The sequence below is a fragment of the Oratosquilla oratoria genome, chromosome 16 (assembly GCF_046742065.1).
Source record: "Oratosquilla oratoria isolate Oo_2021 chromosome 16, ASM4674206v1, whole genome shotgun sequence".
Lineage (NCBI taxonomy): Eukaryota > Metazoa > Arthropoda > Malacostraca > Stomatopoda > Squillidae > Oratosquilla > Oratosquilla oratoria.
Window position 1 is genome coordinate 57,518,540 of NC_134792.1, and position 17,646 is coordinate 57,536,185.

At 41.3% G+C, this 17,646-nt stretch overlaps 1 protein-coding gene across 4 annotated transcripts in view; it reads left to right on the top strand.

Annotated features, from left to right (window-relative positions):
* The window catches only part of Isha (Insulator su(Hw) mRNA adaptor), a 118,230-nt gene that overhangs the window by 41,502 nt on the left and 59,082 nt on the right, over nucleotides 1-17,646 (top strand). For all 4 annotated transcript variants that reach the window (XM_076199917.1, XM_076199920.1, XM_076199918.1 and 1 more), the window contains 4 exons: nucleotides 1,852-2,041; nucleotides 2,181-2,420; nucleotides 2,532-2,747; nucleotides 2,908-3,073. In XM_076199917.1, coding sequence (XP_076056032.1) covers nucleotides 1,852-2,041; nucleotides 2,181-2,420; nucleotides 2,532-2,747; nucleotides 2,908-3,073 — 812 coding nt within the window. The remainder of the gene's footprint in view (nucleotides 1-1,851; nucleotides 2,042-2,180; nucleotides 2,421-2,531; nucleotides 2,748-2,907; nucleotides 3,074-17,646) is intronic.

Genomic DNA, 17,646 nt, shown 5'->3' on the forward strand with positions numbered 1-17,646 from the left:
GTGTCCTTTTTTGAGAAGGCGATAGATGTTGGGCCTTGTCTAAAGACCGTCAGCCCCTCAGGGCTACATCTCCAGATGGAGGTTAAGATGTTCATGGTTTTTGAAGATGATAGGGAGATGATTCTCTTTGATGTCCATCTTGTAGGACCACACTTGCAGGCTCTTGTCATTGGTTCCTTTTGTACTTAATAAGGACCAATAATGAGTACAAATGATGAAGCAGTAAGGGTAAACCAGCTATGGTTGTAATGCTCTCTTCTGGAAATGTACCTTGTTGCCTTGTGTTTGATCCAAGCAGTGTGATGGAGGACAGGAATGAGCCTTTGTCCTTGAGGTGCTGAGATTGGAATGGTTGTCAAATGGGTTTTAATTCTTTGATGTGGGTGTGTACTTTGATTTGGCTGCCCCCTATTAACAGGGAAAGGGGCTTTGGTCTTCTTTGTAGTCCATCTTCTGTATTTAAGGTTGAATTTAATGAATCATTTCCATCTTCATGATATTTTGATTTTCATCATCATCCTCACCTCCGCCCCTTCACTTCCTATTGGAAAATCTTGTTTCATTCTTCCCTGTATCTCGTTCAATCTACATCCAGGCACTTTGCCACTAGGCACCCTGTCCTGCTACCCCACACCAGCCATATACCTAAGCATCAGTTCATCACATCTCAGTATATCCTTCACTTGTCCACATTTCATCACTACACAACATAACTAGCATGATATGTGACTCGTAAGCACTGCTTTTGCTCTTCAGTTTGATGCTTCAATTCATTAATAAGTTTTCCGTCTCTCCATTTATTTCATGCCACTCCAACATCTCGGTCCAGTACGTCACCCAAGTATAAAGATTCGTAAACTTAAATTCTTTCTGCATCAGTTATCAGTTTTCTCTCCCCCACATCTGTTATCTCCTCCTCTTCTGCTAGGCACATTCTGCACACTAATTACCCAAGTCAGTTCTGAGCATCTTCAGTGACACCACTTTTTGTATTCTTTACAAAATATTGAGTTTACCCCTCCTTTTTTCCCACAACATCCATTTGGCCACTTTCCTACCTATATTCTGGTTAGTCCAATTTCCCCTAGTTTCCATTCTGCTCCTTCTCCCTCCCAAGAGATGCAAGAACTACATTAACACAAGTTCATTCAGGTCATCATCCTGTACTGAAACCGTGCCAACACAGAATAAGCCATGCCACAGAAACAAACTGTCCCTGGGGCAACCATTACACAAAAGACCCCGAACACATTCAACTGACCTACCCTAGTCATACCCAGAAAATGCTGTGCTTGCCATCATGAACTCTTTGTAAACACTTTTCCAACATTTCTCCACTAAGATTTTTACCTGGCACCCACAGACAACCCCCCCCCCACGCACTCACACTCCAATTATTAACTCATCTCCCCCCATCCAAGCATTGCCCCCCCCCCCCACATTTACGCTCCTTAAACCCTTTAAACACACACACCATCCAAAAAAAAACTCCCATTCCTCCCAAAATCCTTCAGACGCACACCATCCTAAAAGCCTTCTGTTCCTCTCCTTTTGTCTCCCTACCGTGACCTTATGCTATCAGAAAAACCCCTATCCCCTATCCCAGTTACATCTTCATCCACATTAACCCTGAAGACACTTCCACTCCATTATACACTTCCCTGTCTCCACACTTATCAGCAGAACCACTCCTTTCCTCCCTCACCACTTTATTATTCATGACACTTCCCCACTCAAAATCACCTTCGTCTTATCAGTGTAACTAATATTTTCTTTTAGTTCTTGTTGGAATGTTTCATTTCATGTTTGATATGAGCCTCATGGCATTTACAGTGAACATCTTTGTTTCAGAACAAAGCCATCACATTAGCTTGGGCACCAGGTAAAGGTGTCAAAGGGAAAGAATTCAAGGACTACTGGGAAGTAGATGTTGGATGCTCCTACATTCCTTACAGCAAACATGCATCCATGAGTTTTGATTTAGACCAGTTGGAAGAGGGTGGCATGATTGATGAAGAAACTGTACCCGTTTGGCTAAAGGGTTTGTTTACAATACAATTTCTTCTTTGACATTAGATGAGCTAAAATGTAGTTATGATATTTCTTTTATTTGTAGCTATTATAGCTAGATACGTATGTTGGATGTCACTTGCTAACAAATTATATTTGTGAACACACAGGGCGTTATGGTGTAGATGGGCGGCCAGGTGGCATGCCCAACTTCATGACCATTGGGGTTCCCCCAGGAGTGCCACCTTCGAGAGTTCCTCCAGAGGTACCGCCTCTGCCCTCCATCCCTCCACCAGTGGACAAGCCTGCAGAATTACCAAGAGAGGCTCCTCCAATGCCAACTGCTGCCCCAGGACTTCCTCCTCCTCCAACAATGTTGCCTCCGCCATTTGGCCTTCCAAATATGCCACGTAAGTTCAAGTGGAGTCGATATGATTTGTAATTGTATTAATGATGATGTTCTTTTCATATTGTTATTGATGAGCTCTTCGTAATAACTATTAACAACAAAATATCTTCAGCTCCTGGTGTAGCCCCTGGTGTGGCCCCTGGAGGAATGCCTCAAATGCCACAGGGTCTCATGCCCCCCAGTGTGCCTCCTTTGGGTGTACCTCCACCTATGGGTATGCCACCTCTTGGTGTTCATCCACCAGTGTCCTCTATGTTGGGACAGCCACTCATTGGAGCTATCCCCCCACCAGCAAGCATTGCATCCTCAGCGGCTGGACAAGCACTTAGTAAGTGTCTACTCAGTTCATATTTGGTCATTGTGGAATGCAAATTTCTTTTAGCAGAGAAACTCGGTAGATGAAAACATAGATAAGGTTTTTTGTTTTGGACAATTTTGCTGCAATATGTTGTGAGTAAACTGTAATAAACAATTGATGTTGATTTTAGTGCGAGGGGGTGAGCTTCAGAACTCTCTGCACAGTGTCGCCACGTCAATACCGGGTAATACCAGCAGCACGACGACTCTTGGCAGTGTTACTGTGAACAGTAGTGGTGCTCATGACTCCAATGATATGGACATAGAAATGGAAGATGCTGAGAAGAGCGACTCTATGTAAGTACTTATTTATTTTATTATTATTTTATTATTTTTCCCCATAATACTTGTATGGCCTCCAATTTTTTTTTTATGGGATTCAATTTATTATCTTCATGATGCAGAGTAGTTATCATAACTCTAGGGAAAATGGGGAGCTGGAAATGATCTCATCGTATTGACACAGTGGTTCATAAGTACCGAAGGTCCTTTCTACCTTATAATCGAAGATGGCTGCGTCAAAGCAATGTACAGAGTTAAAACAAATTTAACATTCCTCCTGTCTTGGTACCATGTAAATGAAAGGTCATTCCTCTTGTTACACTGCTTGGATGAAGGGCAGTGCAGTGAGGTACAGCTCTTTACAGCTGTGATAGATTCTCTCTGTCTGAGTTCTGGATGTTACGTAATAGTGTTGGGTATTTAAATGGTAGAGTAGGAAATAAGCCAATAGATGGAGTCATGGAGAGGTTTGGGGTGTGAGGTAAGATTCTTTGAGAGATCATGTTGGAGATGTGTTTAGAAAGGGAGTTGATAATAGCAGACACAGTGTTTAAAAAGAGAGCCAAGAATAAGTATACATGGGAAAAGGTGGTGAATGGAATGGTGGTTGATAGGGCATTAATGGACTATGTAGTGGTCTATCTTAACACTGATAGGCTTTTTCCCTATAAGGGAGGTAGCCAGCCAAGTCACCCATGGCACCCCTATCCCACCCTTATCCCATTTTCATCCCATTCTCATCCCATTTCACTCCCATCCCACTCACATATGTCTCCCATTTCCTTCTTGTCTTAGCTTTTCATGGACATCCCTGTCCCCTACTCACTGCCTGGATCAGAAGCAGTGCAGTATGACACAGCACATCCACAGTAAGGCCATCTGCTTCATTTAAACAGGGACCCATCCTCCTCATCCGTTCATGCAAAAATAAGAGAAGATAGAGAAATTGCTTCAGGATGTGCCAGATTATAGTCCATTCACAACCATTTTCCACTTGCCAATCTGTTGCTGTCACCCTTCCTTGATCAAGAGACATTCCTCCTTTATTTAAAGCCATCTTCACCTCATTCATCCATCCATCCATCTCATTCTTGGTTTTCCCCTCAAGTTGACTCCATCCACCTCTGCCTTCCACACAGTCTTTTTTCATTCATTCTTTCCATGTGCCCAAACCATCTTTCATCTACCCTATGTGCCAGCTCCCTTTCCATCCTGGCTTTCCTCTCTCCTTATTTCTTATTCTATCCATCCTTGTAACACCTACCATACCATATAGGGGTATCCAAAGGAAAGATTGGAAGAATTCTGGATGTTCATATTTCAAAGGAGAGAGTGGAGGAGTGTCAGGTAAATTTTTGGTGGAGAGGAAGTTGAGCATGGAGGAGGAGGAAGAGGAAGAGGAAGAAAAGGGTAGGAGGTAGAGAAGTGCAATGGGCTGGAAATAAGGATAACTCTTCATCCACAAGGAGCTATGATAAAAGAGAAACACAGTCGGTGACTGATGGGAGTGGGATGGAGAGCCTTGGCTGCCTACTTCCCTTATAAGGGTAGAGGCCTTTGGTATATAGACTGTGAATTGGAAAATACTTGAGAAAATGGAAGGAAGTGGGAGGTTAACCAGTTGTTTGCTGATGACACTGCACTTGGGTCTGTGTCAGAGGATTCCTGGGCTGTTCCATACATTTATGAGCATAATCACTCCCTTGTACGTTCTTGTCTTTGTGTTCATCCCTAGATACTCGTTTCTCATGATTACATTCTTGTCTTTGTGTTCATCCCTAGATACTCGTTTCACATGATACTTGTCATTCCCCCTCCAGACATTTATTTGCTTCCCTAACTCTGTAATTCACCTCTGCCTCCACTCCATTTGCCACAACATGTGACCCCAAGTACTTAACCCCTTCCATACGGTGCTGCATACGTAGGCGTCATGAGGAGCAAGTGGATATGCGAGGCTGCCATATCTGCGTCTTGATTACATTTATTGTAGTCGCCCCTGCGTTTTGACATTCTCTATAAACTGCCCTTAATCACATTCTCTATGGTTTTCAAAATTCATGGGTGAAAGAGAGAACGATCGATATAAGCGGTGACTATATTTTATGATGCGAGTATTATTACGACACGTCATACGGCTGGCATTGGCTGCTGCCCGCGAGATTTAACCCCTTCCATACGGTGCTGCCTACGTAGGCGTCATGAGGAGCAAGTGGATTCGCGACGCTGCCATATCGGCGTCTTGATTATATTTATTGTAGTCGCCCCTGTGTTTTTACATTCTCCCAAATGTGCCCTGAATCCCATTCTCTGTGGTTTTCAAAATTCGCGGGTGAAAGAGAGAACGATCGATATAAGCGGTGACTATATTTTATGATGCGAGTATTATTACGACACGTCGTACGGCTGGCATTGGCTGCTGCCCGCGAGATTTAAGTCCCGTAGTGAAGTGGTTAAGGCCCGTACTGAAGATGTTAAAGCTCTCCATATCCTCAAGCCTCTTATCCTTTAACCCCTTCGATACGATGACGCCTACGTAGGTGTCATGAGGAGCAAGTGGGTATGCGATGATGCCGATGTCGGCGTCTTGATTATATATATTGTAGTTGTACATGCATGACCACCATACTCTGTAAACTGGCTTCATCATATTTTCTATGGTTATCAAAATTCACGGGTCAAAGAGAACTTTATTTTTTATAATGCGAGTATTATGACGCAACATTACACGTCTGGCAGCTAATGCTACCTGTGAGATTTTGGCCCATATTGAAGGGGTTAATCTTGCCTCCAATGCCACTGCCACCCTATCCCTGTGTACATCTCATCACCTTTTTCCCACACAACTCTCTTCTTTCACATATCCTCCCAAACTCTACTGCTGCTTCGGTCACATAGCTACACAGTCACACAGCTTGCACAGCTACAAGAGCAGTCATCTACAAACAACAACTAGTTTGACTATCACTTCCACTTGGTAGCTCCAAACCCCTGCCTAATACCTGCATTTACTTCCCTCATCACCCTATCCATGTACACATTGAACAACCATGGTGACATTACACAACTCTGGTGCAGGTCCACCTTCATCCTAAACCATTCACTCTTTCCATTCCTGTACCACACACAAGCACGACAACTCTTATAAAAACTTTTGACTATCCTCAACAGATTTTCTCCTGTCTGATATATTGGGAACACAGCCCATATTGCAATTTTCATCTTCTCTGTCAAGGGAAGGAGGTAGAGAGGTGCATTGGGTTGGAGATGGTGATGACCCTTCATCCACCAGGAGCTAAGAAAGGGAAACACAGTCGGTGGTGGAAGGGAGTAGGGTGGAGAGTCTTGGCTGCTACTACATTTTATCATCCACACACTCTAAATCTATAAAAGCCCAAAAAGACATCTTTACCCTGGATCAAAAGCTTCTCACATATGTCTATGAAAATTTGATCATGCACCCACATCCTTTTTTAAACACACATTTCTTTTCCCTAGTTTCTCCATCTGAACATGTCCTCTGAACACTTCCCAAATGCCATAGCAACTAAACAGACTGATCTCTCCAAAACTACCTTATTTGATTGTCCCATATTATCTTACATACGGGAACTATACATGAACTCCTCCAGCCCAGAGGAACACTTCCTTACCATAGGCACATTAAATTATCTCACAAGCCATTCCTCAATAACTACCCATGTCAGACACTCATTACGACAACCCAGGTGCCTTACCAGCTTCTGTCACTTTAATTGCACTTTATATTTCCTCTCTTGCTATAGCCTTGTTATTCTTTTCTTTCAACATCAAAGCACCATTATAAAGATAAGCGCATCAAGTTTACTACTTGTGCTAGAGCACTTAGTACTCAATCTTTTCTTGATTTGTATCTTTGGTAAGTTCTTCATTCTAAATAATTTTTCACCCTCTGTACAACTCTTTGAGCACTTAAAATTTTATGGTCTTCAGTTGCTGACACAACCAGGTCCATGCCTATTCCCAGAAGACTGTATTTCAATAATGTATCACTTTACAATATTTTTACATGTCTATATACAAATAGCTTTTTCCCCCTTATAAGGGAGGTAGCTAAGTCAGAGGCATGCACCTATTTCCATCCATTTCACTGCCCTTCACCACCCTCTCCACCTGTCCCATCTCAGCTCTTCATGGATGATGATTCATCCCTGAATCTACCAACTGCCCTGGGTCAGATGCAGTGCAGCAAGACAGAACATCCACAACAAGGTTGCTTCACTTAATTGGTGACACCCCCCCCCCCCCCTTGTGCAGAAAAATAAAGGACAGGGAAAAAGCCCTTTGGGATGCCTCAAAATATCATTTGCACATAAGCAACCCCCTACCTCCCCATCCCACATCCCTCCCTTCCTTGTATTGGGAAAAGGAGGAGTAGAAGAAGAAGCTGAGAGAGGAGTGGGAGGGAGTGAAGGATAGAGTAGAACTAGGAGTGGAGGAGGAATGGGGATGATTTAAGGAGGGAGTGACAAAGTTTGCAAAGATGGTGTGTGGAACAAGAAGGATGGGAGGAAATAGAAGGAAGGGTAGTGAGTGGTGGGATGAGGAAACAAAGAAGGTTGTAGAAGAGAAGAAGCGAGATTTCACAGATTGGTTACAAAATAGGACGAGGGAGTCATATGAGAGGTACAAAGAAAAGAAAAGAGAAGTAAAGCACAAGGTAAAGGAGGCAAAGAGGAGAGCAGATGTGAAATGGGGTGAGAGTATGACAGAAAATTTTGAAAGTAATAAAAAGATGTTTTGGAAAGAAATTAAGAGAGGTAAAAAGTGCAGATGGAGAGATGATAATGGAAGAGAAGGCAGTAAGAGGAAGATGGGCACAGTATTGTAGGGGGTTGCTAAATGTGAAGGAGGATAGGGAGGGAAAGATAGTTGCAGTGGGAAGTGCTAAGAAAATGACTGTGATGAGTGAGGAAAATGAAGGAGTTATAAATAAGGAAGGATGAAGTGAAGGCAGTTAAGATGATGTAGGTAAGGCACCTGGTCTGGATGGATGCCATGCAGAATATCTAAAAAAAAAAGGAGGTACAGTGATGGTGGACTGGCTGGTGAGGTTATTTAATGTTTGTTAGAGAGAGGGTAGAGTGCCGGAGGACTGGAGGAGTGCCTGTATAGTTCCACTTTACAAGGGAAAAGGGGATATAAGTGTGAGTGTAGTAGTTTCAGAGGGATTAGCTTGTTAAGTGTCATTGGGAAGGCTTATGTGAGGATCTTGATTGAGAGGATTAGGAGAGGAACAGAAGGAGTAATTGGTGAGGAACAGTGTGGACTTAGGACAGGTAGAGGTTGCGTAGACCAGATTTTTGTGGTAAGACAGATATGTGAGAAAGCTATAGGAAAAGGTAATGTTTTTTGGGCTTTTATGAATCTGGAAAAGGCTTATGACAATGTAGACAGGAAGGCACTGTGGAAGGTACTGCAGATATACGGGATAGGAGGAAAGCTTTTAGGAGCCCTCAGGAGTTTTTATGAAAGTAGTAGAGCATGTGTCAGGATTAGAAATGGAGAGAGTGAGTGGTTTGAGGTAAAGGTGGGACTTCATCAGGGATGTGTTTTGTCACCCTGGCTGTTCAACTTATGCATGGATGGGGTGGTGCAAGAGGTAAATGCAAGGGTAGTGGGTCAGGGACTGGAGATGATTAAAGAAAATGGAGAAAAGTTGGAGATAAGCCAGCTGTTGTTTGTGGATGACACTGCGCTTGTAGCAGGATCAGAGGAGGGATTGAGGAAGTTAGTGACAGAGTTTGGGAGAGTGTGTGAAAGAAAAAAGTTGAAGATAAATGCGGGTAAAAGTAAGGTGATGAGATATACAAGGGGTGAAAGTGGCAGCAGACTGGAGTGAGTATAAAGGGAGAGCGACTGGAGGAAGTGGATAGTTTTAGATGCTTGGGTGCGAATGTGGCAGGAAAGGGAGGAGTGGAGGTGGAGGTAGAATGTAGATTGAGAGAAGTGAGTAAATGCCTTGGTGGATTAAAAAGTGTAATGAGAAATAGACATTTGGGAATGGATGCTAAGAGGAGATTGTATTAGGGAGTGTTTGTGCCAACAGCACTGTGTAGGGCAGAAACATGGAACATGAGAGAGGAAGAGAGAAGGAGTTTGAATGTGTTTGAGATGAGGTGTCTGAGAAGTATGATGGTGGTTACCAGGCTGGATAGAGTGAGAAAAGAGGAGGTGAGGAGGAGAATGGGTGGTAAGGGAGTTGGGAGATAGGGTGGATGAAAGAGTATTGGGATAGTTTGGACACATGGAAAGAATGAGTGAAGAAAGACTAGTAAAAGAGGTATGGAAGGCAGATGTGGAGGGAGTGAACATGAGGGAACGTCCTAGGATGAGATGGATAGATGGGGTGAAAGGGGGCTTTGGGGAAGAGGCAAATGTTTGTTAAGGAAGGAGAGGAAAGGACAGAAGACGGGTGAATGGAAAATGTTTGTATATGGATGCTGTAGTGATGCATGAGGTGGAATGGGTGGGTGGATGGTGGGGTGAGGTATGTATGTGAAAAATTTGATGCAGCCCGAAGGGATTTCTCCCCGTCTTCTCCTTTTCAGCATGAGGGGACGGAGAGGGGGGGTCGCCAATTTAATGAAGCAGCCTTGCTGTGGATGTGCTGTGTCTTGAGTCACTCCTTCTGACCCAGGGTAGTGGACAAGATGCAGGGATGACCATCCAGGAGGTGCCAAGATAAGAGGGAGGTTAGAGGGTGGAGGGGAGTGGAGTGTATTAGGGATGGAATGGATGGGAATGGTTTTTATGCCTTTGATTTTTGGCTACCTCCCTTGTAAAGGGGAAAAAGCTTTTGGTATATGTATGTACATATATATATATATATAGAATACATACACCAGCGAACCACCAACTGGAACGGATGTCAAGAACAAGCTCTGGAGGATAGTGATTTTTTGCAAAGTTGGAGGAAATGAACACCTAGTTTGGCATTTGTTTGGAAAGGGGAAAGCTTAATAGGTACCCGAAATTAATAGAGTGAAATTACATACAACATACATATACCAAAGGCTTTTTCCCCTTTACACGGGGGGTAGCCAAAAAGAAAAAGGCATAGAAATCACTCTCACCCATTTCATTTCCCATATGTTCCACTCCCCTCCACCCTCCTCCCTGCATCCTGTCCACTGCCCAGGGTCAGAAGCAGTATTGCAAGACACAGCACATCCACAGCAAGGCCGCTTCATAAATTCGGCGACCTCCCCTCTCCGTCCCCTCATGCAGAAAAGGAGAAGACGGGGGGAAATCCCTTCGGGCTGCGTCAATTTTTTTTCATACATACTTCCTCACCCCCCCATCCCCCACCCACTTCCCCTCATGCATCACAGCCTCATCTATACACAACCCTTCTCCATTCACCCCTATCTTCAGTCCTCTCCCGTCCTTCCTCCACAGACATTCCTCTCTTTTGTAAAACCCCTTTCACCCCATCCATCCATCTCATCCTAGGACGCCCCTCATATTCACTCCTTCCACCTCTGCCTTCCACACTTCTTTTACTAATCTTTTTTCACTCATTCTTTCCATGTGTCCAAACCATCCTAATACTCTTTCATCAACCCTATCTCCCAACTCCCTCTCCACCCCTGTTCTCCTCCTCACCTCCTCATTTCTCACTCTATCTAGCCTAGTAACCCCTATCATACTTCTCAGACACCTCATCTCAAACACATTCAAACTCCTTCTCTCTTCCTCTCTCATGTCATCCCCTAAAAAAACTGTAATATTGAGATGCCGAAACAAAACCAAAGGTATGAAGAAGAAACTAATGTAGGATTTTCCAGCTTTCCAAGAGAAGGTAGAAGACAAGGTAAAAGATAGATTTAGAAAGGGAGATGAGGTATAAAAATATTTCATGGGATCAAGAGATTACAGAATTAAAGAAAGATGTAAGAGCAGAATACATGGCAATGTATAGAGAAATGACTGAATTGAAAAAACAAAATGCAGAAACCAATAGAGAGCTTAGTGACCCCCCCAAAAAAAAAAAAAAAAAAAAAAAAATGTAAGGAAGAAAAATGAAGATCTAACAAAAATGAGGTTTTGAAAAGTAAAAGAACAAAAAGTAAAGCGGTGACTGAAAAAGTTGAGATAGCATAAAGGAGACATCTTCAAGAAATTAAAAAACCAATGGAAATTAGATCAGGAAAACAAAAAAATAGCTTTTATAGAAATTGTACAAGTGGAAGAAAACTGGATCAGGGATGTGAAGGGCATAGTGGTATATGGTATTAAAGAAAAACACAATGTAGCAAGATATTTTAAGAGAAAAAGAGGAGAAAGAAATAGCAAAAGAAATTCTGAAAGAGGTACAAGATGAGGGGCAAGAAATAGGAAAGGAAATAGAAGTGCATAGAATGAGACAATACTCAAAAGAAAAGAATCAATCTCTAGAAATTAAACTGAGATCATAAATGATAGTATAAAAAGTATTAGCAAAAACAGAAAGTTGGCAAAAAGTGAAAACTACTAAAATATATTGATAAAAAAGGAAATGAGCAATGAGGAAAAAGAAAAGACACTAAGAAAATGAAGGTAATTTTTTTTTTTTAAGGCTGAGAAAATGGTATATCAAAAGAAAGGAAACAAAACGAGAAGGAAAATGAAAAAATTAAAAGTAACTTGTACCTACATAGATGGTCTGAATTCAGGATTAGATGAATTGAATGATTATCTGGCAGAAGAAAAACCAGATATAATGGGAATTGTGGAGATGAAATTAAAAGGTCCAATACCACTAAATAGTGTTGGACAAGGTTTATATAATCACTGGATAAAAAGTAAAGAAAAACAGGATGGAGGAGTCATGTTTTTTACTAAGAAGGGCTTAAATGTAACAAAGATCACAGAAGACAATGTGGAATTGATCATGATAAAAGTTGAAAATAGTGATGAGAAAAGTAGAAAGTTTGTGGTGATCTACGTGCCTCCAAAAACACGTTCTTGGAAAGAGGGGATAATCCCAAAATGTTGGAAGACATGAGGCTTACATTAAATGAAATACTGAAAGGAGAAAATCTTGTAATTATTGGTGATTTTAACTAAAGAGATATATTGGGAGATGACAGTGAAGGGTGGAGAGCACCTTTGGGGAAACACACTACTGGACATGATCATTGAATACACAATGACTCAATGGGTAAAAGAGAATACCAGATACAGAAATAACGAAGAATTGTTGAGACTAGATTTAATACATCAAAGCCTGAAATTGTGGATAAAATTGAATACAGGACACCAATTGGAAAGAGCGACCACATACTACTTGAACTTGAACTAAAAGAGTAAATATGGGGAAAAATGAGAAAGACAGAAAAGGATTTTGGGAAACTTGGGAAATTCTTTCAAAAAGTGAGTTGGGAAAACTTTAATGAAGAAACATTGGTGGAAGAGAAATGGACGCTATTAAAAGAAATCTATAATGAATGGATAAATACGTACCAAAACAAAAACAGGAAAGGGTGTACATTAAATGCTGGTATAACAAAAAATGTAGTGAGGCAAAAGATAAAAGAGTCAAAGCTTGGAAAAGATTAAAAAAAAAAATGGAAAGTGGCAAATGTATATCAAACTAAGAAATGAATATATAAAAATGTGCAAGGGAAAAAAAAACGAAACTATGAAAATGACAAATGTAAAGATCAACCTAGATTATTCTTTAGATATGTAAATGGTTAACTAAAAATAAATAGGAAATAATAAAACTATGTCAAGGGAACATAGAATGTACAAAGGATATAGAAATGGCTAAAAAAACAAACAAAAAAACATTTCAAATCTGTATTCACAAGAAAATGTATACAATTGGGATGAAGGAAGGGGAGAAAGACCCCCCCCCCACAAAGAGAGAAATAATTTGTGACATTGATGTCAGATAATCACATGGCCTGGATGGAATTGCAAACTGGATACTGAAAGGATGTAGAGGTGAACTAAGACAAAATATAATAGATTGCTCAAAGAAGGAAAGGTACCGCAAGACTGAAAAAATGCCAATATTGTGCTAGTATACAAAGGGGGAACAAGGAAGACCCAACAAACTATAGACCTATCTCCCTTTCAAGTACAATAGCTAAAATTTGTGAGAAATTTATCAAAAGTAGATGGACTAAACATCTGGAGGATATACTAAATCTGAGACAATTCTGTTTTAGACAGGGAATATCATGTGCCACAAATTTGATCTGTTTCTAGTTCAGGTTAATAGATATAATGCAAGAAAGGGACATATGGGCAGATTGTGCTTTCCTGGACTTACAAAACAAAAGGCGTTTGATAAAGTACCACACAATAAATTATTAGGAAAACTTGAAACAACAGAAGGTATAAACGGAAAGATTTCTTGCATGGGAGAAAAATGAGAACGGTGGTCAGAGATAAAAACTTGATCTGGGAAGAAATGATAAGTGGAGTACCACAGGGTTCAGTATTGGCTCCAATAATATTTGCTGTATAATGATTATTCATTGTGACAAACTTGAGGACAGAGAGGAAACAGAGACATGAGAAGAGCTCTTCTTGTGTTTCCATTGCCTCACTGTCCTCAAATGTGTGCTATATATGTAAATGACATGGATGAAAGTGCAGAATATTAGATGAACTTTGCAGATGACAATACTAAAGAAAGTATGGAAAAAGGTTGTGAATTGCTACAGAGAGATCTGGACAAGGTCTGGGAATGGAGTCAGAAGTGGGAAGTGGACTTCAACATTAAGAAATGTATGATGGAATTTGGAAAAGTAAAAAGAAGAATATCAGGACAATATAAGATTGATGCAAAGGAAGTAAAGAAAGTTGGTTCTGAAAAAGACCTAGGAGTAATCATCACCAAAGACATGTCCCCAGACAAGCAGATAAACAAATTAATTGGAGAAACCCTCAATTTTGTAAGATCAATAAAGGTGGCTTTAAATTACTTGGATGAGGTAATGGTAAAGAAAATATTAGTCACACTGATAAGACCAAGATTGAAGTACATAGCAACACTATGGACACCCAGTACAAAAAAGAACATAAGGAAAACAGAAAGAATCTAAAGAGCAACGACAAAGATGGCCCCAACACTTTCAAAATTGACATACGAGCAAAGACTGTCTAAACTGGAACTGCCAACCCTGGAACAAAGAAGAGAAAGAGGCGATCTATTGGCCATTTGCAGAATTGTGAAAGGCATGGAAGTCCTTGACATGGAAGACCTATTATAGTGGGATAGAAGAAAAACAAGGGGACATAAAAAGAAACTCGAAGGACAGTTATAGAAGATATCTGGGGAAAAAAAAAAAAAAAAAAAAAAAAATCCACACTGAGTGGTGGATGTCTGGAACAAACTGGATGAATTTAATAATGATAATAATAATCATATACGGTTTATTGGATATAGCAGCATTACTGCTGAAAATATAAAGCCTACATTATTATAAAACTATAAAATATAACAATGAAAAGATGTTACAAGCATTAAAAAGAACAAAACGGTAAGCTAAGGATTAGCTGTGTTGTACAACATTGTTATTTCTTGTTGATTAAGTCCACAAATGTCGGTATGGGGCTCTTCTTATACTGGTTGGTGTGTGCTCTGCCTTGACAGTGTTGTGGTGATGCACCTCTCGCCATGGTGGTGGCACTGGTGGGGGTAACAGGTCCCAGTGCTGAGGATGTTTCACCAGGGTGACCGCAAATGATCTCAGAGTCTGAAGGTAATGGTCAGCAAGGGTTGGAAGTCTGAGTGTGTTGATAGGTGGTGTATTCGTTGCCAAGAATTGTGTGGCAGGCTCGTTTCTGCACTTTCTCCAGCTGTTGCTGCTGTGTGACTGTAAGTGAAGAGGCCCAGGCAGGTGACGCATACATTAACTTGGGCAAAATGAAGGAAGTGTAGATGTTGTGAGATATAAAGACGGGTCACCATGAGCATAGCTCCCCTTCCCGTATAATATAATTAGGGTAATACATACACACACACACTTGTAATAAAGTGGATGAAACAATAGTGTGTGCAAAAACCATACATGAATTTTAGAGCAAACACTGCGAGATACAAAGGCAGTGACACACTACGAGCATAGCTCCCCTTCCCATAAGATACAACTAGGTAAATACACACACACACACACACACAGTCCATGGCTGAAATAACTAAAGTATAGCTGCACTGCAGGTTGTTATTCCAACTCTTGTGGATTGGGCATGTGTGTGTGTGTGTGTGTGTAAGGTCACATTACCCATAGATTGGTCATATATGAGCTCTGAGCTCACTTCTGTGAGGGAAATAGCTGTCAATCACGAGTCTAACATGTGATCCAAGACCATGGTGACTCAGACACACAACATGGGTCAGTAGAATGGTTCCCACACAGAGTGAAGGATATAAGCAAGATGAGAAAATACAAAGGGCAGTAATCAAGCTGGGCCCTAGCCTGGCAGATAAACCATACAAGGAAAGACTTAAATACTACATCTGTCAATTTTGAAAGATCAAAGAAAAATAGGTGACATGACTATAGTATTCAGGTCACTAAAGGGGGTAGATTGCATTGATATAAGAGATCTGATAGATGGTAGGGCTTTAAGAGATCATAGAGGTAAAGTAAGGAAGACCACATGTTGAAAGGTTGTGAAGAAAGACAGTTTTTCTTATAGGTGCTTAGATATGTGGGATAGCATAGGTGATATAGTGCAAGCTCAAACGATACACGAGTTCAAATCTAAATATGATAATTGGAAATCAATGGTGTAAATTATGTTGGAACTGTACATGAATTCAAGTCTAGATATGTTAGAAAATTAGAGAATAGGAGACAGGACCCAAAGAGCATTGTTCCTTTCCTGTATACTACAATTAGGTAAATACACACATGCATATACATACACACACTAAGGGCTTTTGCTCCCAAATAAGGGAAGTAGCCAAGTCAAAGGCATGCACCCAATCCCACCCTTTCCACTCCCAACCACCACTCTTGTTCCCCTCTTATCTTAGCTCTTCATATGTATATGGCTGTGTATAGGTGATACTGTGTTGCTAGGATGGGAGTGAGTTGGTGGAATGAGGGGAGTAGGAGATGGTTATGGGTGAATGATATTTTGATGCAGCCTGAAGGGATTTCTCCCAGTCTTCTTTTTTTCTGCATTAGGAGATGGAGAGTGGTGGTCACCAATTAAGTGAAGTGGCCTTGCTGTGAATGTACTATGGCTTGCTGCATTGCTTTTGACCCTGGGCAGTGGGTGGGATACAGGTATGATCAGTCGTCCACAAAGAGCTAAGATTAGAGGGAGGAAAGGGTGGCGGATGGGAGTGGGTATGTGTCTTTTAACTTAGCTACCTCCTTTGTAAGGGTAAAGTCTTTGGTACATATATACATTTATTAATATATATGTATACATCTATATACAAATCTTTTTCCTTTACAAGGGAGGTAGCCAAGTGAAAAGGCATATACCCACTCCCGCCCATTTCACTCCCATCCACCATCCTTTCCTCCCTCTCATCGTAGCTCCTCACAGATGATGGATTATCCTTGTATCCTGCCCACTGTCCAGGGTCAAAAGCAATGCTGCAAGACGCAGCACATCCACAGCAAAGCTGCTTCATTTAACTGGTGACTCCCCCTCCATGTCCCCTCATGCAGAAAAAGAAGAGACTGAGAGAAATCTCTTTAGGCTGCATAAAAATATTCACACACAACCACTCCTACCCCCATCCCTCAGCCCCCCTTCCTTGTGTGACATTTTCATCTATACACAGCTATTCTCTACTCGCCCCTCTCCTGCCTTCTCACGTCCCTGCTCAACAGACATTTTCCTCTTGCTCAATGACCCTTTCACACTATCTCATCCTCGGTTGCCCCCTCAAGTTTACTCCGTCCACCTCTGCCTTCCTTGTCACTTTTACTAATTTTTAATTAATTCTCTTCATGTGTCCAAACCATCCCAATAATCTTTCATCAGCCCTATCTGTCATATCCTTTTCCTTGTAACCTCTACCATATTTAGGCATTTCATCCCAAACACATTTAAACTTTTCCTCTCTGTCTATTAAATTCCAGATCTCTGACCCATATAGTGCCATTGGCTTAATCACTGCTTCATATAATTTCCTGCTTGCATCTCACAAATGCCAATTTCTCATGATGCTTTTTTATCCTTTATCCTCCAAGGCATTTACTTGCTTCTCAGTCTAAAATTTACCTCCATCTCCACTCCTCTCTTGCCACATGTAACCTGAAATACCTAAAGCTATCCACTTCCGTCAGCCCCTCTTCTTTAAGACTCGCTTCCAACTCTCATCCATCCTCTCTGCTTATACATCTCATTACCTTTTAACCACATTTACCTTCAACTTTCTCCTATTGCATACCCTCCCAAACTGTCACTATCTTCCTTAATCCCCCCTCTGACCTTAATCCCCCCTCTGACCCAGCAATAAGCAGTGTCATCAAACAACAGGCACACCTCCTACTCCTCTCCATTTTCTTTAACTATCTCCAGTCTCCTGCCACTTTGTCTTTGCCTTCTGCACCACCCCATCCATGTACACATTGAACAGC